The 21,950-nt window shown below is 43.5% G+C and overlaps 1 protein-coding gene across 7 annotated transcripts in view; it reads left to right on the forward strand.

The window, feature by feature from the left end:
• DENND2B (DENN domain containing 2B) overlaps positions 1–21,950 on the forward strand; it is a 152,970-nt gene that overhangs the window by 113,419 nt on the left and 17,601 nt on the right. For all 7 annotated transcript variants that reach the window (XR_010721849.1, XM_066187560.1, XM_066187558.1 and 4 more), the window contains 8 exons: positions 70–166; positions 1,081–1,125; positions 3,373–3,557; positions 4,169–4,278; positions 5,836–5,905; positions 12,194–12,271; positions 15,081–15,221; positions 18,111–18,259. Coding sequence is in view for 6 of the 7 variants with exons in the window: in XM_066187560.1 (XP_066043657.1) it covers positions 70–166; positions 1,081–1,125; positions 3,373–3,557; positions 4,169–4,278; positions 5,836–5,905; positions 12,194–12,271; positions 15,081–15,221; positions 18,111–18,259 (875 nt within the window). In the remaining variant the exon portion in view is untranslated. The remainder of the gene's footprint in view (positions 1–69; positions 167–1,080; positions 1,126–3,372; positions 3,558–4,168; positions 4,279–5,835; positions 5,906–12,193; positions 12,272–15,080; positions 15,222–18,110; positions 18,260–21,950) is intronic.

Genomic DNA, 21,950 nt, shown 5'->3' on the forward strand with positions numbered 1-21,950 from the left:
ACAATAATTAAAAATCTGCTGGCAGAAAAATGTTTAGTCTTAGTGATTGCTCACTTTCTTATTTTGCAGCTTGTCCAAAGAATCAATTCCATCTACAGTGCAAAAAGAGGGAAAAAACGACTGAAGAAACTTTCTATGTCCAATATTGAGACAGCATCCCTACGAGGTATGGTACAAGTGTCATGGTTCAGTCAATCCACTTGGCTGCTATGGGAATAATCAATTTCCTTCTTTCCTCCACATCTGCCCTGGACTCCACTTAGTTTAGAATTTTTTTCTGTGCACAATGATGATTTTCTCTCTGCAAGAGGACAAAATGGGGACGAGCTAAAAAAAAATTAGATTCTCAGTATTGTGTCTCCCATTAATCCTATGGTCAGCTAGACTTACCCAGTTTTTTTCTTTAGTCCACATTTACTGCAAATTTTGTCCATAATTCACAGTTTTGACCCTGGAGTTCTTGCATGCTTTTTCCTGGCACCCTAACTGTGTAACTCACCCTGTGCTTCAGACTGCTTCTGGAAAAACAGAGGCCTAAAAGGAAATTCAGGCCCTGTTTGTAGTAAGAGTACAATAGGGCTTTAATACAACAACCCCTCAGTAACACATCTTGTCATAAGGTTACTTTTGCTTGTTAACTCTAACTCAGTTTGGTGAGTTCTGGTGGTTGGAAATGTTGCCCAGGCAGACAAAGCTCACAAGGCTTACTTTGACTTCTCAAGTGCTGCATATAACATTAAAAAAAAAAAAAAAAATTAAAACCTGAAAACAAGAAGTGAAAGGGTTAAGACCCATTTTCCAAATAACACTTTTACAGCTCAGCATAGATGGGGATTCAGTGCAAACAGTTGCTGTAATGGAGAATGAATTTTGTCTTTTCATCAAAATGAAGTTCTTACTCTCAAGCAATATTGAAACTGAATCCAAGGAAAACACAATCTAAGGAGTCATTCAAACTGTTTATTTCAAGATATTTTAAGATTGAGGAGAAGTGCGTGTGTGTATCACAAGGCTCAGAGATGTGAACTGAGATTGTTTGCTCTGGTTTTGCATTAACTGATGCCTCTCTGTCCTCTGCAGATGAGAACAGCGAGAGTGAGAGTGACTCAGATGACAGGTTTAAAGGTAAGGGATCAGCCTTCAGTGACTTCTAGTTAGACCCCGTCACAGTCCTTATCAATGTATGTTCCCCTGCTACTGCACATTGTTCCTGTCCATGGCCTACATTCTCTATGGTTTCCTAACTCCATTACTGCAGAGCTCCCAAAGTTCCAACACAGGAGCATGAATGTGGAAAGCAAGGACAAAATAAGCTGTGAAGATCTAACAAGGATTTGCAACTGTGTATTTAATGAAGAACAGGACCTTTGATAGAGGGTCTTGACAGGCTTTGTCACCACTTCAGAGATGCTGACCTATTCCAGACTGGCTGCTGGATGCAGGCTTAGAGGGATGAGATTGGATAAAGATGCTCCTGTCTTATTCATATGCTGCTTTCAGTGTTTACTGCTCGCTGCTGTTGAAGGCAAGGATCTGGGTCTGATCCAGCATTGTGGTTCTTAGACTCTTTTATAAGTCTGCAGTCTTCAAATTGTAGAAATTCCTTTATCAGCACCTGGACAAACTCTGCCTGAGCCAGGCCAGTAAATTAGTCTCTCCTTTTCCTAAGTCCTGTTACAGAAAGAGGTCTATAAAAAAGTTGAAGACAGCAGCAACAGATTTCATTGCTAAAAACTCATCGTGTAGTGATGTAGTGTAGTAGTAGGTGAAGGGTAAAAAAGACAAGGGTGTGGAGCTGTTATAAGTTATGGGGTAATCTTCCATGACTATCTACTGCAGATGACACCTGCTTACTGTACATGCAGCAAAACTTTCTGGAGAACATTGTCTTAGGGAAAGAGATTTGTGCCAGATAGGTGGTGGTAAGACCATTCAAAACAGGCTGTATACAACATTGTACAGTGATGTGTGCAAAATGACTCCTTGCTCCTTTGTCTACCTGTACCAACCCCAAAGCACTCACAGTTCTGTTTCTCTTTGTGTCAGAAAATAGAGGGATTGCTTGTTCTCCTAGGCCATGAAAGAATATCGACAGGATAACCAGATAACCTCCCCCTCTCTTGTTACTGGGAGGATATTCTGATCTCACTGGAAACTGGGAGGCTTTTCCCCCATTGTTGTGGAACAGAAGATCTTCATTCTGATGTCTCTCTAACCAACGGCTCCTGAGTGACTTTGTGTTTCCATTGATGCTCTCAGGGCATCCTGAGCTAAAGACCCCCTTGTCTTGCGTAGGGGCAGGACTCCCTGGGTGCCCATCTGGTGGGATGGGCTCTTTGGTTTCACCTCTAGCAAACGTGAAGCAGTGGCCTGCAGCGAGGGGCTGCCTCAAGGCAGGAGAAGGGAGGTTGTGTCTGGGGATTTTAGCTTCCTTAGTTGTGCAGTCACATTGAGACCCAAGTGCTTTATCAAAATAATTTTTAATTTTTCTGTTGAACCAGATGTATGAGGGCCGGTTATCAAGGGCTTTCCTGTAGTGCTTATGACACCTTATTTCCCTGTCACAAGGGCCAGTCAGCCTTTGGAAGCTGTGGGCAGTGAGTAGAGCCTGAAGGGTTTGACGTGTGCCGCTAACAGCTCCTTTGCCATTGCCCAGAGATCCTTGTGTGAAGAGCTGGGGAATAGTATGCAGGGAGCTGCTTTTACTGGGCTGGTTTTGTTTTTTTTTTTTTTTGGTGTACCAGCACTGGTAGTGATGTTAATGGCCAGTCCTCCATAGGTATCAAGGACCAAGTCACTGGATCGAGGCACATCTTTGTCTTCAAGATCATCCCTCAACTGAATTAGCACTAACAAAGCAACCCACAGGAGGCAATTGGCACATCTTTCCTTTCCTCCCCTTCCCTGGAGATTATTCCGTGGCTTGCCTTATGTGGTTTGTAGCAAAAAGCTGTGCTGTGTAGGGACCGGGCACAAAATTGTCTTTCACCCGGGTAAGCCAGGCCTTAGATGTGTCACCCTGGAGGCCCCAGTGCATTTGCACAACCACATAAGCTTATAATCCAGTCTTATGTGTGAAGAAAAGCCAGACCTTTGGCAAGGTAGCAGGTATGAAATGCAAATTATTTCAGTGACTGAGTGTTGCACAACTTCAGTACTTGGAGAGAGTTTTGATTTATGGGTGCAATTAGTGAGGGAGACTACAGAAGGTTTGCTAACTAGAAGGTTTGCTTTTGAAAGGAGGGAATGCTTGGAATAATACTCTGGCAAATTCAAAGTCCTTTGTGAATGTCTGTGGCTTACACAAGCATATTATAGTCTCAGGTAATGATCTGTCTCTTCTTTTTATTCCTTTTTCTTTTTAAATGCCAGCTCATACCCAGCGCCTTGTGCACATCCAGTCCATGCTGAAGAGGGCTCCAAGTTATCGAACCCTGGAACTGGAGCTGATTGAGTGGCAGGAGCGGGAGTTATTTGAGTATTTTGTGGTAGTGTCTCTGAAAAAGAAGCCTTCTAAAAACACTTACCTCCCAGAAGTGACATACCAGTTTCCCAAGGTAAAAGAAAAATTCCTATGTACAGCTCATTCTAAGATCAGTAAGGTGAATAAATAGAAAAATGAATAGAAATCCAGTTCTTAAATAGAGCTGTCAGAATTTTTCCAAAGCAATCTGTTACAAAGCAAAGACCATAGAGAAGGTAGTGAAAACTTCCCCTGTTTTCAAATTTATCTTCTCCAGAGCTGGAGAATTTGGCCTGATGGTGCATGCTTTAAAGAGCGTTTAATTCAGTTTCTAAATATTTCACTTTTAACTCATTTTGGCTATATTAGGATTTGTTCCAAAACTCGCTGAAGTCAATGGAAAGACTTTTGCTGATCTCTGGCATTTCTCTTGTGCTCTTGCAGCAGAAAGGTATTTGAGCTAGGGCTGTGTTTTAAGTGGCCGTTGTACAACTAAGGGAGTTTCAGACAATTCAAAAAATGTAAAACCCCAGCAGTGATTATTTCTTTTGTACGTGTCCTGGAGTCGTGCCTCACTCTGCCAAGCACAAATACAGGACAATCTGATGGGCCCTGGCTCTGAGAGCTGCCCAGTGACCCTGCCCCTGAGCAGAGCTGGGAAGGGACACTCCAGGGACTGACTGAACCTCGCTCTTCTCCCGGCAGCTGGAGAGGCCAACCAAGCAGATGCGGGAGGCGGAGGAGCGTCTCAAGGCTATCCCACAGTTCTGCTTCCCTGATGCCAAGGACTGGCTCCCCGTCTCTGAGTACAACAGGTGAGTGCTCCCGAGCTCCTCTGCATGATGGAGGGATGCTGGAATGATGCTGGAGTGCACTGGAACAGCCTCAGCCTCGTCGATGCCCAATTAAGGAAGCAGCAGTTTGAGTCTTGGCCACTTTGTGATCAAGCAGCTGTATTTAATTTTTCTTTCTTTTGAAGTTCTGTGTTCTTTTTCTTCCCTATTCTGCCTGCCTCACAGGCCTGTGTGGCTGAGGGGAAGAGGCTTGAAGGTTCCACCCAGTGCTAAACTCAAAAGAATAAACGGAAGTATTTAAAATAAATCTTAAAAAGGATGAGGCCCTGCCCTCCCCCTGCCCTAGTCATTCACCTCAGACTGCTTGTCTAACATTGCAGGTTGCCCCTTCATTTGGCTCAAAACATTGCTGTCTGAGAACTTTCACAGAGCTGTGCTCTGTCCCAGGAGAGGAGCCCTCTCTTCCTTCCTTTGGAGATGAATGACTGCAGGAAAAGGGCAAGGAAAAGGAGAGCCAGGCTTGCATTTTCTGTTTCATTCAAAGTGACCTTAAAAAAAATTACAATTTTTTTTGCCTGCATTGATATGTGAGAACTGCGTGATCCAAAGGTGTAGAGTAACAGGACAGGCAGAAGGGATGGAATCATGGAATGATTGGGTTGGAGGGGACCTTTAAATGTCATCTAGTCCAACCTTTTTGCCATGAGCAGGGAGATCTCCAAATCAGTCAGGTTGATCAGAGCCCTGTCCAGCTTCACCTTGAATGCTTCCAGGGACAGGGCATTCACCACCTCTCTGGATGACGTGTCCCAGTGTTTTAGCACCCTCAATGTAAAACATTTCTTCCTTTTAGCTGGTCTGAATCTACCCAGTTTTAGTTTAAAACCATTACCCCTTGTCCTATTGCTACAGACCCTGTTAAAAAGTCCATTCCCATCCTTCTTAGAAGCCCCTTTTATGTATTGAAAGGCCACCATAAAGTCCCCCCAGAGACATCTGTAATAATACAAACCTGGCATTTCAGCACAAGGAAATGTTTTATATGATGCCATTTAAAACTTGCAAAGCAGTCAGGAGTGTTTCACAGCCCAGGCACAAATTCACAGACCCATCCCTTTACCTGTGCTGTAATTACAGCCTTAAACTGTTATTTTACTGCTCTCTCACAAATGGTATTTATCCTAGACAGAGACATAAAATGAGTTGGATTTTGTTTCTGGATTAGAAAGTGATTTCTCTGCTCTCAGAGAATATGTAAGGTTCTCCCTTTAGGAGCAAAGCTCAGTCCAAAGACAGGATTGAACTAAAGGTTAAAGGAGCACTGGAATATTGCTAGCAAAATTTGATTCTCATGGTTCTTCTGCAGTCCCTGACACTCAGCACCCATCTCTTCTGATAAGATAGCTGGGTTGTCCTTAACCATACTGCTGACAGAATTTTTCCACAGAGCATGTCCTAATGATGAAGACCTTCCTGTGGGTAGCATCTCTCACCTGATGAGTGTCCCTTCCTAAGTGATCTGCCTTGTAGCCCTGCTGTAGTTCTGATCTAAGCTCTGGACAATTCACTTTCTCCTAGTGAGACCTTCTCTTTCATGCTGACTGGGGAGGATGGGAGCCGGCGGTTCGGGTACTGCAGGAGGCTCTTGGTAAGTACATCACCCTCACCTCAAAGGGCAGAGCTTTCTTAAAAAGGACCTCAAAACTACTGTCTGTATTGAGGGTGTCTCTCATGGTTTTTAAAGGAAGCAGGGCTTTCTCCCTCTGAAATTTGGAAATGTAAGGAGATCAAGTTAAAATAAGAATTAGTAACGGCCATTTCAGATAGATCCTAAGGTTTGTAGCAAATTTCTGAGAATGTGGAAAGTTTCTTGTGTGAGCACTTACTTAATAAATTCTTTATGTTATGTACTTTCAAGCACAATCAGAAATACTGCAACACTGGAAACAAAGGCAAAGCTGGTATTTCTAAACATTTGTGAGTAGTGTTTATCTCTTGGGCAGCTGCTTACATCTCAAAGGACTCTGTCAGCACTGTGTCACCAGTCTGCAGCTCAGAGCCATGCAGCAAGCTGGTGCCAGCAGTGGGAAGTCTGATTTCTCACACAATTTTCAATCCTCATGAGCAGGAGTGGTTAGCAGGTGAGGTGAGAAGCCTACAGTGTTGTCTCATCACCTGGGAACTCCCTGGACACTTGATAAACTGAGAGCACAGCAGTGTGTCTGTATCAATGGGGAAGAGTCTGCACAGAGGCTTCCAGAGCGTGTTAAGGGAGATGGAGCACAATGGAAACAGGGATTCTGGTGTCCACACCAGATGGGATGGCAGCAAAGCAGAAAGCAGCCGGTTGTCCCTGCACTGACCTTGCACCTCTTGGAAAGGTTTGGAGCTGTTTGTGAGTGGCTGGGTGGGGAGCCACGGCTCCTGTCATGTTCTCATGGCTGTTGCCCACACCGGGCTGGGGAGCTTATGTGGAGATCGGATGCTGCAGGAGTCTTTGGCTGACTCTATGTGCCAAATAAATGTCTGCAGCAGTTTGTAGATAGCGCCCCCCCCCCTCTGCCCCCCTCCAGGAATAAGGCACACTGGCACTTTCCCCTCCCTTCCATTTCTGGCATGATTCCCCACCTTTTCAGGGAGGGAACACCTGGCTTCAGTAGCTTCCAGCAGAGCAACTCCCTGTCATTGGCACAGCACCCTCTGTCCTGCGCTCTGCTTGTGCCTGACCCTGCGCTTGCCCTGCTGTCTGTCCATGGCAGAGCCCTTGGCGTGCAGACAGCAGATGTTCTGGCTGGGAGGTGTTGCTGTGTGTGGTTCCCTGTTTGTGAGAAGTTTCATTAGGCTAACATAACAGAAAACTTGTTTATCAGTTCTGAGGGTGGTGTTTGCAATTGGTAGCATCACAGGGACTCCCTCTGGATAAAGCAGTGTGTCACAGTGGGCCACAACAAGGTTGATGTGTGGACAGGAAATGTCACTGAAGGCTTGTGCTGCAGTAAACCTACGGCTGGCCAGGGGGTTACTCAGGGATGAACAAGGAAAGCACCTAGAATTTGTTGGTGTAAATAAGCATGACATGATGTAGGACAGTAGTGCAATTCAATTTGTTTTTAATGAGTTGTCATGTAAAAGGATAATAAGGTCTATTTGAGGGGAAAAAATAACAAGACCTCAGAAAATGTTGGTTAGAATTAAACTATGGAATGTTTTCACTCTACCAGGTAAAGGTGGTTTAAGACTTATTTCTGAGATTGTCAGTAAATTTGTAATCATGCACAGAGCTTGCCTTTGTGAAATGCCAAATGGTTGGTCCTGGATTATGCTGAGACTGAAATAACTGGTGACGATAAAAGAGATTTATGGACAGGAATGTTGAATCAGTTTTTCAATGAAACATTAACATAGGCTTTTCTGACTCATTTAAAGCTCAGTGCAATTTACCCTACATTAAGGGCAACATAAAAATAGAAGACTGACTTTCAGCTGGTGCAAAAGATGACTGAGTATATTAGGAAATACCAGGAAAAGAATTAAATCAATAGTGCACCCTTCTGTATAATGGTGTTTTGAGACAGCATTGGACATTTTTATCCTCCACTGGATAAGACAAAAATCAATCAAAAAGCAGAAAGAAAAATGGAAAATACATAATGCTTTGCTGAATCCATCTAATAATTATATAGCCAGTTATAAAGCAGATCTGCTGCTGCCACTTTGGGTGATCCCCTGGCACAGAGAAGCTGACATATCTCATCCCACTGGTACAACCTACTCAGCCAAGGAAAGGAAGAAGTGATGCCAGGGCACTTCACCAGCTTTGCCCTTTGTGGGGCAAATCCAGCCATGCCCTTCTGAGATCAAAACTAGGGCTTAGAAAGAGAGGGGATTTGGAAAGCTGCAGAGAAACATCTCAGCATTTCCTTTACCTGTGGAAAAGGCAAAAATATCAGATATCTTTTTTTATTTGGGTGCTGCCACCTCCTTTTGTCCTGCTGGGAGAAATGTGGAACCTGCGTGGTTACCTGAAGTGCCTTTTCCATAGAACTTGGCTGTGCTCACAAAGTGTAAGAATTTCATGTCCCCTGCAAAGGTTGGTGCATGGTGGGACAGCCTCACTGGTGTGTGCCTCAGTGTGATTTATCTCTTTACAGAAAACACAGATTTTGTACAAGCAGCAAGGAACAGGTAAATCCTGCAGGCATTCTTTATATACCAGCACCAGATTTTTGTGTTTGCAGGTCCAATTTCCTGAGCAGGTTTTGGAAACTTATGCCTGGATGGCTCTGATGTCCAGGAGGGCACAGCACCTCCTTCAATTAGTTCCATTCCTGACCTGCAAATTCTATGAAATGCAATAATCATAACTTGGGAACTGCATGTGGTTCTTAGCAGATATTATGTAAGAGAAAGTCAAGGCCACACTGTAACACAGAACCAGGAACCCCCCCCTAAAATCCTTATAAACTGCTTCACTTTAAGCCAAGCCAACTGCTGTGAGGCTAATTCCTTAGAAAATGTTCCCCAGCTGTCCTGGTGAGGGATGCTCTTGTAATACCCAGCAAGAGGTGTCTCACACCTTCTGGTGCATTTGGCAGCCTTGTTGGCAAAAGCTCCATGGCTGGCTGGGCCAGGCAGCCTGATCCTGGGAGGATGGCTGGCTGCTCTTCTGCAGGGTCTGGTGTGCATATTCCTGCATTTAGGAAACAATTGTGTTTTGTCAGCCTTGCTCCCCTTTGGCGTGTTGTGATATGAACAAACTGTTCCACTTTTTTTTCCTTCAGATCTCAGATTCTTCCAGACCTTTTCTGGGGTCCGTGTGCCAAAACTACCTCAAGGGATACAGTGACAATTATGTTTTGTTTGTTCTACAAATCCTGTACAGTATCCCCTTTAAATGTATTTATATTGTTTTGTTTCATTTTGGAACAGGATTAGAATGGAATGTAACCTATTGTCCCACAGCAGACAATCTGCATTTCCATAGATAGCATGAAATTTTCCAGTTACATCTTGATACCTACAAGGCAATCCTGCAACAGCTTTTCTAGTGAGTGTACACGTCAGCAGCAGAGATGATTTGGGCACCCTTGCAGGGGCTGTTTCGTCCTACACCTCTCTTCCCTCTCACATAAAACTTGATCCTCCAACACTTTTCTAGGCTCAGACAAGTCAGCCCCAGGAGCCCATGGAGGAGCAGATGTCTGAATGTGAAGTATGTACCTGAACACATGGAAAGCAGTTATTAGGTGGGACCAACCTGACAACCTGCATTTGCTGGGGGCAGAAGGACATTCATTACGGTGTGAAAGCAACCTCTGTGGGATGCAGACTGTTTTTGGAACTGCAAAAAGCTTATTGGAAAACCCTTTTTTCTCCTTGCTCCCTTCCATCCTGCCCTTGCCCAAGCAGTTTGACAGCCTGTGTACCCTGAATGCTCTGGCACCCAAAGTTCATGCTTCACAGAACAAGAAGTCTTTAAAAAGTGCATTTGGATTTACACCCACAGTTTTCTCATGGGCAGGATTTGGATTGGCCCTAACAAGGAATCAAGAGCCTCCATAGAAACTGGCTTGTGACTGACTATTCATTTTAGCCTCCCAGTGTTTGAATTGTTCTGATTCCTGGCACCACTAAGGAATATCTCTGTTTCTGGGTATGCTGGCTAGTGCATGTGCTTTGCAAAGGCCACTTCCTTCACACAGGTCAGACTGGGAGGAGATCTCTGAAGTATCTATAGAATCCAAGCACATGGACAGGGAGGTGGGATTTGAAAGAGAAAAATGGCAGGCTTGGTTTCTGGAGCAAAAGCCTCTTGTTTCTCCTGCCAAAGATTTTGAAGTGGGCTTTAGTCAGTAATATTCAGATTAAATTCACTATAAAAAAGATTGTCCTGAGCCACGTGTGGACCAGCCCAGATGCAGAGCTTGGCTTCTCCATCTCAGCCAAGTTCCTGTCAGTTTATGTTCATTATTTTGGGAAACTTTCTTGTTATCATCAAAACTCATTAGCATTTTCATTTTGTGATACTGGACTAAGGCTGAAAATATCCTGGGCTCCACAAAAACAAATCGAAAGCAAATCAAACCCAAAACATCATCCCCTCCATCTCTCTTCTTTCAGGAGCAGTGCAGTGCACCGAGGCAGAGTCACTTGGGTGCCTCTCAGCTGAGCTACTTTTTTGCTTTCCTGATCTGGACCTATTCTTTGTGTGCAGGAGTGAGCCTTGGGTGGAGGACATGACTCCAAGACTGCGTAGCTACCTTGCAGAGCACAGCCTGCAACTTGGGAGAGCTCCCTTTTGGAAAGAGAGGAGGTTACACTGGTGCTGATGGGCAGATCCAGGGCCTGAGTCTCCCCTAGTGATGAGAGATGAGTCCAGGCAGGAGTGTCATGTCCCATAGGATGTTTTTTCCTGGGAAAGAAGCAAACTAAAGCACAATGGATGTTTTAGATCAATCTAAAGTGAGGTGTAAACTGATGGCTGAGAGGGGAGGTTATTTGAAGGGTTGCCAGTGCGATAAATTTGAGAAGTTCTGCCCCTCAGAATGGCTCTGCTTAAGGCTTTTGCTTGCTGCTCTTACAGCTGATGTGTGTGCATCTGTGAGGCTGTGCTGTTTGCAGGGAAAGGCCTCTGAAATTACAAAAAAGGATGTCCTACACAGGGAGAGCAGGGAGGGAAGGATCCCAGCTCCCATAGACATGAATCCTTTAAGACATTTGAAAGCAATGACATTTCATAAAGGAAAAACTTGGAGTAAGTGTTAAGCAGTTATTGTTTCTGGTCTTATAGATGACCCAGGAATGTGATGTTTTTACTGGCACTCAGTGAGACAGCTCTTGGTTGGGAGCTCTCCAAGGCTCCTGGCATGGCTTCGGCATTCCTGCAGATTTGACACAATGATTTTAACCAAAATCCCACATGCTTGATATAATCACTCAGTGCCTTTAGAAAGGATTTTATACCTAATATGGACAAAAAAGGGCTCTGCTTTTTCAGAGATGTGACGTGTAGTGAGCAGGTTTGGATCCCGAAATAGACTCATCTGTATTCACTTAGCTGTGGTATTTTTTTTGTGGTCTTTATTGTAACAGGCAGGCACCTGCTGACTGTCCAAGTCTAGAGTGCAATATTCAGGTTTAAAAAGCACAGCTGCCCCTCAGTTTCTCTTGATTGTCATCTCTGTGGCATGTGAATTTCAAACACTTCCACGGGGAAGTTGATCACTGTACCAGTAGAGTCCAACAAAGACACAAAGATAAGAGGAGCAGGCAGGGTAGCAGAGTCCAGTGTGCTGAGGGAGTACCATTTGCTTCCCCAGGACAAATCTTGTAGAGGATGGTTATAGAGGATGGACTTTACAGTTTCTCTTGGGGAGGGGGTAAGAGGGATGTGTATCATTGATTCATACTTGCCACTGTTTAAGTTACATGAGTTTCATGTTTATCATAAGTTGGTCTGAGGAAGTTAATGATTTACTCATGCAGCCTGCCTTTGTTTAGGTGATGAACTCGCTTTCTGAAGGTTGAACTCTCTTTGAACACCGTGGAGTAGAGGGAGTGGGGACCTAAAGCCATCATAGCCTCCCTTAGTGTTGGAGGGTGCCCCACTCCTGGTGCTGCAGCAGGAGCAGGGGACAGAGATAGCAGGGACATGAGTTACAGCCCTGATTCCATGTGCTTTTGTGGCTGTAAGCTGGAGGGGTGCTGGCATACAGCTCCGACACACTGTGATTTCCAGAGGATAAGCTCTAGCTGTGCTTTTCGGTTTCCTGACTTATGGAAGAAATATGATGCTTTTCCAAGAGCAGCTATTTGTTGGAGAAGCAGATAGTGAGAGATGTCACATGATGGCCAACTGTGTGGTCAGAAAGAGAAGTGCATTTCCTCATGGCTCCACATGAATATGTAATTCCCATCTCCTCTTTCCTGTTATCAGCCCAATGGAAAAGGCCCACGCCTACCTGAAGTTTACTGTGTCATCAGCCGCCTGGGGTGCTTTGACTTATTTTCCAAGGTAAGGAGATATTTTTTAATTGCTTTTTAATTTGATTGTTTACTGAGACACATCTGCAGTGATGAACCAGACTGGAAGAATTCCTTCCTTTGATGGGAGATAACTGTTTTACAGTTGCTGTTTTGGATACTCCATCCCTATTATTTGGTTCATCAAAGAATGTCTTATTACTTCTGTGACTGAGGCAGAAATTGATTCAGAAAACATCTGGGTGTCTGTATGATCTGGCTGACTGAGGTTTTTTCCATTGTTTTCTCCAGCCTTTTTGTGCTGAGCTGTAATTCTTGGCATCCATAATTTGGATGATGGGCCAGTACCACTTTTACTCCAACACCCTGTGGAATGATGAGATTGAGAAAAAAGATTAGTTGATATGTGAATTCTATACACTTAATACTAGTGGCACTTTTTTTTTTTTTTCACCCTAGGAATCTAGGATAAAGCACAGATGATCTTTTAATTGGCCCAATTTTAACTGATTGTGTTTTAATTTGCCAGAGGTTTTCACTTCAGATATAGGAAATCTCTCAGAACTTTCACAGCTTTTACTTGTTAATTTTCATAGGAATAAAGTCAAAAAGAGCATGTAAATCGCTGATGTTAATAAAAATCATAGCATTTATATTGTTCATATGATCTAATATTCATACAGAATATTATCTTTAAAGCAGGTTTCAAGTTTTTCTAGATAAAACTTTGTTTAACAAAAGCCTTGTGTGAAGAACAGCAGTTGGGTTGCAAATAGTTAATTGCAATTTTGCTTCTGACGTCCTTCATAAAGCTCTGAAATCAAGGGTTTATAACAGTGTCTCTTAGACTCAATACGTATCTAAACACAGATATCTGTGAGTGAAATGGAATGCACTGTTCTGGGAGGATCACCCAGCTCACCACACTCATGGTGTGGGCAGAACTCAGGAGGCTCTTTTTTTTTCTAGTAAGTTTTTATCTAATTTTGATAGAGCTTTATTTTTCAGAGGAAGAATTGGGAGAAGGAAAAAACCCCTAAGTATCTTTCTTACAACCAAGTATCACTGCAGCTGAGGTATAAGGTCAGACAACAGGCCCTCAATACAATGAATAGCTGTCTCTACCTTACACTGTAAACAATTAAAGACCATGTGTTATCAAATCTTGAATATTATTTATCACAAAAATGTGCTCATTTGTGTTATCAAATCTTGGATATTATTTATCACAAAAGCAAAAAGATTCCTCTAGTTTAAAATTTTTATCATCCTATTTCTGATAACTTGCATTAATTTCGTCTTGCACAAGGCCTTTCCTTCTCACTCACTGTTTTAATACCTATTGCTGAGACAGACTTGAGAACCACAGATATTTTAATTTCCAGCCAGTTCATTTGGTCATGGTTTCAACAGATGTTTCTGACCATTTTATCTCGTGGGATCTCTGCTCAACTTTTATTTGGTTTAAATGCTCCTTTTATTTGCATTGTGAAGGTCCTTGGAGCCAGGCATATGACACACACATGACCCCAACTCCAGCAACAAAAAGCATCAAATAGCTCATCTTGGGGCTGCAGGAACACAACTGAATGCTGGCAGTGTGCAGGAGCACCAAGGGACGTGGGGCACAGCCCTGCTTCATTGCTACTTCCCACTTGGGCAGCTGGTTTTGTTTGCTGAGGATGGCTGTGCTGCAAATTACATCAAGACTGAAACCCATGTCCTCATTTATGGTTATCTGCCACTTCCAAGAACTGGAATGCAAGTTATGTACACAGGGGCAGCTTTGCTTTAGTTAGGCCTTCATTATGTCACAGGGAAGAAGGGGAAAGTATGCACCAGTGAATGCCTCTGCTGGCATTTGGTGTCACCAGCTCTCGTTACAGGTCACCAGCTTGTGCTTAAGTGTCTTTTAATGTTCTGCTTCAGTGAAAATCATTTCCAAGAGAAACAAGAGAAAATGCCTGGCTCAGGCCCACTAACTCTTGTATGGCCTTTTGCCCTGCAGTGGTGGTTAAAAGATCACCATTGCAGGTCAAACCACTAACTGCTTTGAACCTTGCTTTCTGTCTTCTTTAGCTTTATCATCTATATGCTCTGTCTAATGTGGAAAAACTTAGCTGTGATCTAATTTATGTTGCCCCATGTGACCAAAGAGAGAAGAAAATAATATTCTCCTCTATCCTTAAGAAGTTCCATCTGCTTATTTCAAGACTAGATTGCCTGCTGTTTCATCAAGAGAAAATGACCTCAATGCAGGCTCCAGTGTGAACAGCTAGGTGTGCTTCAGGGGTGGCTTGTGGTCTCCAGCTCAGCACAGACAGCCACTGCTGGGACCCTTTCAGGAGCTCTGCCCTGCTGTCACAGTGACAACATTGCTTTCTTTGCTACTCTGCTACTTTCTCCTGCCCTTTCAATTGAAATGGGAGATGCTCAGTGTAGAAGAAAGTTTGATACAAATTTCAAGATGTACCACTGAGATGTGATGCTGACTTGGGCTGTGATCATGGGGTTTGTCTTCATCTTTCTCTCCTTCAGCTCACCCTGTTGTTCAGGCATAATCCCAACAATATATAGATCCATTTAGTCATGTTGAGTCTTCTTCCTCTTTTCCAGATTCGTTAATTCTTCCTTGCCTCTGTGTTAATTACATTCACAAACAGGCTTCATTTTGTAACCAAAAAACATGGATTGGTGGTAATGAAGAGATACATGGCAGAAGGGACGCAAACTTCAATCTGTCATGTGTTTAGGCACACGTGGGTCAAAGGATACTTAAAAGTCTGTGCGATGCTGACATGTTCTGTCTCTCTCTCACTTTTGTCTTACTAATGGACCAGATCCTGGATGAGGTTGAAAGAAGAAGGGGAATATCTGCTGCCCTGGTTTATCCATTTATGAGAAGTCTGATGGAATCTCCTTTTCCTGCACCTGGAAAGACAATCAAAGTCAAAACCTTCCTGCCTGGAGCTGGAAATGAGGTAAAAAGCGACTGCAAACATTAGAAGTCAAAGCCTTACCCTTTACCACTCCAGTATCAAAACAGCAAAAGAAAAACGGGAGGAAACAAACAGATCCTGCAGGGGTGTAGGGTGGCAAACCCTCAAAATGAGTGGAGCATGAGCTGGACCACTGTGGACATGCTAATGCTAGTTTCCATTGATGATTATAAACCAATTTAAGGTTATGTATTTATTATTATGTGTTTATTAATAAGTTGTGTGTAAGAAAAACAGCCAACACAAATGTCCCCGTGTGCCTGGCCTGGTGCAGTTCAGAGACTGCAGCGTTGCTGGGCTTTATCACAGTGATAACAGGCAAGTGTGAGTTTCCCATGCTGTCTGTGCCTGAGCACTTCAGCAGCTGCTTGTTATTTCAAACCTTGTTACTGCTGGTCCTGGCCACGGTAGGAGTGACCAGCAGCATTTAAATGGCCTCTTTGGTAATAAATACCTTTTAACTGGCCTTCAGAGAAAAGCACATCATGTAAAACTTTTGTGTGTGTGTGTGTGTGTGTGTGCACACATACAATAGATGCCATTTCTTTTTATTCCTGACTCAAGTAGCTAGAAGCTTGGCATTAGACATGTGCCTTACTGGAAAATGGCAGGATTGAATAAAAGGCTTTTGCAGCTTGGGGCTGGCCAGCCATTCATTGTGTCAAATTTGGTTCTCTGCATGCCTCTATGTAAGAATACAGTAGCTCTACTCAGCTGGGCAAGCATATACAGGGGATACATTACTGAAGATAGGAATAGAATTTGTCCCAGTTAGTGAAAGCAGAGAGCAAAAAAAACTCCCCTTTAGGGTTATTTTACACTCCTTAGGGTTAGCTTTACAGTGCCTTTGTTATTCTTGCATTAAATGGTATTTTCCCTAAATGTAATACCACTGACTTCAATGGTGTGGGCCTGTAATGTATAGTATGAAATATAAAGGGTTCCTTGTATAAGTGACTTGCAAGGTGTTTTAAAGGCACATGCATTTTCTTCTGCAGAGGCAACATCTGAAAGGGTGATTGGCATAACAGGGAAGAGATCTGACAATGCTTTTTCTGTGGGAATGTAACAGGGAGCCATGGATCTGTGACTTCTCTATCCTCTGTTCAAGCTTCTGAACTCTCCCAGAGAAAAATATTGAGATAATTCCAACAAACGAACAACTCTCTTCTGGCTGAGCTTTGCTCTCTGTTGTGCTAGTACAAACTCGTTATTTAAATGGAATGCACTGGCTTAATTAGGAACAGAATCTTGTCCTTCCATTGTGGCTCCTCTTGCCTAAACAAAGATGGTGATTAATTGGGAAGCAGACAGTGTATTTCTTTGTGATGAGCAGGCTGAGGCAGCAGGCTTTGTCAGGCAGCAGAAAACATCCCTGGTATTTGTAAAAGCTGCTACAACTTGCATTGCAGCCTACCCTGCAGCAAGATTTTCGTGTTGGCAGTTTGCAGTAGAATCAGCTCCTCATGATTTGGCACATACACCTGATTTGAGCTTGCAATCCCAGTGCTAAGGAATGGAAATGGGCACCTTTGCTGATTGTGAGGAAGAGTTAGGCAGCATTTCCAAGGAGCCATTCCTGGTACAGTCACTCCACAATTTGTTTCATACTGTCTGAATGATGGGTGTCTACACATCATACTGTTCCTGTATTTCAGGCTTAAACAAATCAAATCTATTTGATTTGATACATACTGTTCTAAGAGTGGCTTTCCTTTTACAGCTGTGTGTTACTGATCACAAACAATATCACAACTAAACTGATGTGAACTTACTTTGTTTACAGTATCCTGTGATCTTGAGCATGTCCTTAAAACAGTGATTGTGAGGAATTTTTTGAGGGCTACTCCAGTTAAAACCTGATCCAGTCTGCTTGTGGAGTGTGGTGTCACATGCATGAAGACATAAAACTAGTCTAAAGCAACAAAGTGTTGGTGATTTTTGGACATATGGAAAGAAGATGATCTATGCATGTTCCTGTTAATATATATTCAGAGACTTCAACACAGCTTCAAGTTGGCCAACTTTTTCCCTTTCCCTTCTGTTTCCTGAATTTCCTCAATAGTCCATCATTTGCTGTCTTGTGCTTCATATTTTTCTCCTTCTGTTACTCTCTTCTTCACGTTGTTTTTCCCTCTTCTTTTTTCTGTCCTCTGCCTTCAAGTTCCACATCTGAACATGTCAATTGCAGAATAAAAGGAAGATATAATAAAGGAATCAAGGAAAAGGCATTTGAGAAAAGGAAGGAGAGGGCCTGAGGTCATGGATGAAGTGTGAAAATTAGACTATAAAGGGATGTCACAACTCACCATCTAAGACCTTGTCCTGACTCCCCAGTTAAGTATATGTATATGTACGTATCTTTTTATGAAAAGAGAAAGGTTTTAAACATTAACTAGTGAATTACACATCACAGAAGAGCGGAAATGAAGTAAATCGGGTTTAAAGTCCTCCTGGCCTTTTAGTTGAGTCCCAGGCTCCCATCTAGATGTTAATATGAGTTGCTAGCCAGGCTTAGAACCCAATTTACCTTGACTTTATGGCTGTTTCAACCCTGTAAGTTTCCAGCTCCAGTATTTGACTGTTACTTGCTTCATACTCTTGACTCAGCCAAGCTTTACATCTCTTACAGAATGTTTGGAAGGGAGAATTATGCTTCCCTTGGAGATGACAGCAGACAGTGCACACAGCTGTATTCTGGGAAGAATGGCATGACAGGAATTGTGCAATACCCCGTTTTTCTGGCTGCCGTGCCTGCAGCCTCAGTTTGCACGAGGGGCTGGGGTTCACTGTGTGTCCCCTCAGCATGCGGGCACGGGGCAGTGCAGGAGGGCCAGGCTGGGCTGACTGCTGTTTCTTGGGTGTGTGCAGGTCATCGAGCTGCGGAGGCCCATGGACTCCCGCCTGGAGCATGTGGACTTTGAGTGCCTCTTCAGGTGCCTCAGCGTGCGGCAGATCATCCGCATCTTTGCCTCCCTGCTGCTGGAGCGCCGCGTCATCTTCGTGGCAGACAAGCTCAGGTGAGTGCTGCGGTCATCTGGGGCACACCTGCAGGACAATGCTGCCTCTGGATGCAAAAGGCTTTGGGAAATGTACAGAATGGTTGGCAGATGTGAGGATCCTCTCACTGGAGGATTTAAATGTCTTTTTACATCCATGGATGTTCTGTCTTCTTCCTTGTCTGTAAAATCATGATACAACTTCTTGCCTTCTTCACAGTCAGAGAATGTGCAGCATTTTGACCCAGTGTAGTGCCAGCAATGTTTCTTTCAGGTTTTGGACACAGAGTACTTATAAAAAGTAGCAGAAGTTGTCACTGAGGTGCTTCACCTTGTGCTCATGCAGTGCAGGCAGGCAGGGAGGGAAGTGAGGTGCTGAGAGCTCCCCTGATTTGCTCTATGCAGTTCTGACACTTTATGTTGGGGCTATGCTTCAATTCCTGCCCTACCAAACCCATCCAGTGGTAGTGTTAAACTGCTATCACAGTCCTTCCCAACTAGTTAGGATATTTTTCCTGGTGTTCACATGACCTGAAAACATTTCCTTTTGGAAGCTTCATCTTGGGCTCTTGCTAGAACCTTTCAACACACCTTTTGCTTCCCTGCCCTTTGATTGCAATCTCCCCTCTGTTCATGAGGCATGAACTCAGCTCAAGGTGTAAGGAGAGAGAGCAACAGGCCACAACTCCACATGGCCTTTCCCAAGGAAATGGAGCTCTGTGTAAGCTACACCCCTGCCCCACAGCAAGGAAACATCCTATTTTTTAGGTGCTTGTGTAATCCATACAGAAAAGTGTGCGTAACGTAAAGAAGACATTCTTCTCTGTAGCATTATACATAATAAAAGATGGCAAATAAAAATAAAGCCTGTCATTTATTAGACTCAGGAACATCCAGCATCTTTTAAAAGGACACCAGAGACTGTATGGGAGGTTAAAAACACAGATGGATCTACCCAAACAAACTCTGCTAAACACTTTATCAGTCCTGACCTCCTCTGAATGACTGCCAGAAACAATAGCTGCACTTAGTGGCCGCCAGTGTATATAATAGCAAAAATACTTTGCATAGTAAAAGCTTTACAACCTTTAGGGGAGAATTTCTTAAAGCTGCAGACCCTTCTCAGGTTATAAAGTTACTTCCTTAGCAGTCTTTTTGGTGTCTAGAACAACAGGAACATTTTATTTCATCCCTTTTCTTGTCAGTAACCCTTGGTTTGAATGATCATTTGGGATGACTTAATTTCACATAGACCCCTGATGAGAAATGTGTAACTAGTCCAGGGTCTGCAGTACTTTAGTAGATACATGAATCACACCATGGATATTGGGGCAGGTAGCTTTGGAAATATTGTTGGTGTGTTCCTTCTGATTTTTCCTACAGCATGTTTACTCACCCCATTCTGCCTGTTTCTGTTCTACCATTCTTTCAGCACCCACAAGTCTGAATGTGATTCAGATTGACACAGATCTGTGGCCCAGTGATCTGAGTGGAAACTCACAGAAATGGTCCAGCACAAGTGAGGGCTCTGCTGTGCTGCTGCCAGCTGCTGCTGGGTTTTGCTGTTTTTCCCAGTTGCTCCTTTGTAGCGTTCTGTGGACCACAGGCACAGTCCTGCAGGGATGGCTTGTTGTGGGAAAGATCCTCAGCCATGAGGGATGACACAGACAGCAGCCATTTCCTGGAGCATCTCCCTGGGACAGCTGGCCTAGCCAATGTCATATAATGCTGTGGGCACTGTGTAGAGAAAATCAACATTAAAACTACTTTGACAGGACCAAGGTAGCTTGGCATGGAAACTAGTTGTGTTGCTGATACTGAAGGGCTTGTGGTAACCCAGCACTTCATCAGGCAGCCAGGGTTTTACACACATTGCAGCCCTGGATGGAAGTTCAGGCTTGCCTGTGCAATTACTTTTCTCTAGCTAGCTGCCTAGTCTCACAGGCCTTGGAACATGAAATAAGAGTTCTGCTTACAGGCTCACCCTTTTGGCACACAGAAATAGGGCACCAGGACCAACAGGAACCAGAAATTGTAAAGATCCCTGTTGGTAAACACATATCCCTACATTGTGCTCTCCTGCAGAAACTGTTCTCTAGTGAGGTGTTGTTTCTGTGTTACATGGGGCCATGGGATAAGGGCCCTAACACAGGAGAAAAAGAGAGAATTCAGATGGATCTGAGAGGCTTGGGAGTTTTTGTGGCTGCTCCTGTAAAAAGGGACAGAACCTTTCTTACAAAAAGGGCTTAAGTTCGTATGCTTTACTATATCAACATATACCCTTTATTGCACGCATATACTTGGTTTTGTTTGGTAAGTGGATGACAAAATTCGATGTGGTAGATAAGGTCCTGCATGCAGACTTGTGGATCCTGAGCTATCTTTCTGAACCCTGTGACCTGCTGAGTGTCACATGCTGGAAACAGAGCGCCTCTTTCTTATCTTTTGTCTGGTCTGTCTGGGATCCCAAACACTCTGGGATGGAGACCACTTCCTGCTCTGTGTGTGCAGCAGCTCTGCTTCATGCAGTGTGGTCCCTCTCAGCATGGGGATCTAGGAGGTACTGTAAACCAGAAACTAATAATGAGTCCTTTGACAAGAGCCTAGAGAAAGTGACAGTGGATTTAAATTCAATACTCACTGAGATTTTCATGGTTTAAATAGGGATGAAGTCTAAAATGAAACACTCTGGCTTTGAGCTAGTAACTGTCTTCTTGGAACATTTGCCTTGTCTGACATGAATTTTGTTTATGGGCATCCTGGCTGAAACTGGAGTTTACCAGTAATGTGGAAAAAAAAAAGAAGTGAAATATCTTACAGGTCCACTCTGTGCCCAAAGAATGAGAGCAGGAAATTAAAATGATTTCACAAGGGTTTGATTTCTGTATGTACCAAAAAACTGGCTTAGAAATAAATGATGAGGTTTAGGCTTCGAGCAATAAGATGCAATGGGCTTTTGTGGCTGCCTGTTTCATGGGTCTCCCATCAATAAATGATTTCACACATTATACAAGTCTGGGAAAGTCATGCCTAGTGAAGTGAGATTGACTCAATAAGTTGTTATTTACGGTTCTTATAGTGCCCAGAATGTGCCAAGATTTCAAGTCCTTGATCTTTGCAGGAAGAGGTTGTTTGTCAGCACAGAGAGTGATGCTCCCAAGTAGTGAGGAAACAACAGCAAAGTTCTGAATGGCAGCACTGTGAGGTTGCCCTGGTTAGATATGTGCAGTTAGGTTTGGGTATCTTTCCCCTTAATAAGTTGATTATGTATTTTTTCTGCTTGAAAATTGGGCGAATAAATCCCTGCAGCTATTTGCTCCCCTTCAAAAATGAATGTGAATCTGGCAGCGACCTTTCAGAATTTTGCTTTCCATGAACAGTGAAGAAGACAAAGGGGAAAGAAAAATAAGGATCAAGAAACTTGGGATAATAATAATAATAATAATAATAATAATAATAATAATAATAATAATACAACACTTAAAGAGGTAACTTAGGGCTCCAATTCCTTTAAAATCCTCTGAGAGCACAGCTGATGTGGTATGCCTCATCCCAGCTCTAATCCCTCTCCCACTGGGAACTCCTGTTTATGTTCCCAACTTTCTGCCTGTTCATCCCAACTCTGGAATAGTCCTGTGCCTCCCAGCTGCAAAGGGGGAGCTGCTCTAGTGCCGTCCCCTGGGGTTTGAAAGGCAGCAGATGCAAAACCAGT

The sequence above is a fragment of the Chamaea fasciata genome, unplaced genomic scaffold, assembly GCF_029207755.1.
Source record: "Chamaea fasciata isolate MVZ Bird 193981 ecotype frontalis unplaced genomic scaffold, bChaFas1.0.hap1 SCAF_7, whole genome shotgun sequence".
NCBI classification, from domain to species: Eukaryota; Metazoa; Chordata; class Aves; order Passeriformes; family Sylviidae; genus Chamaea; species Chamaea fasciata.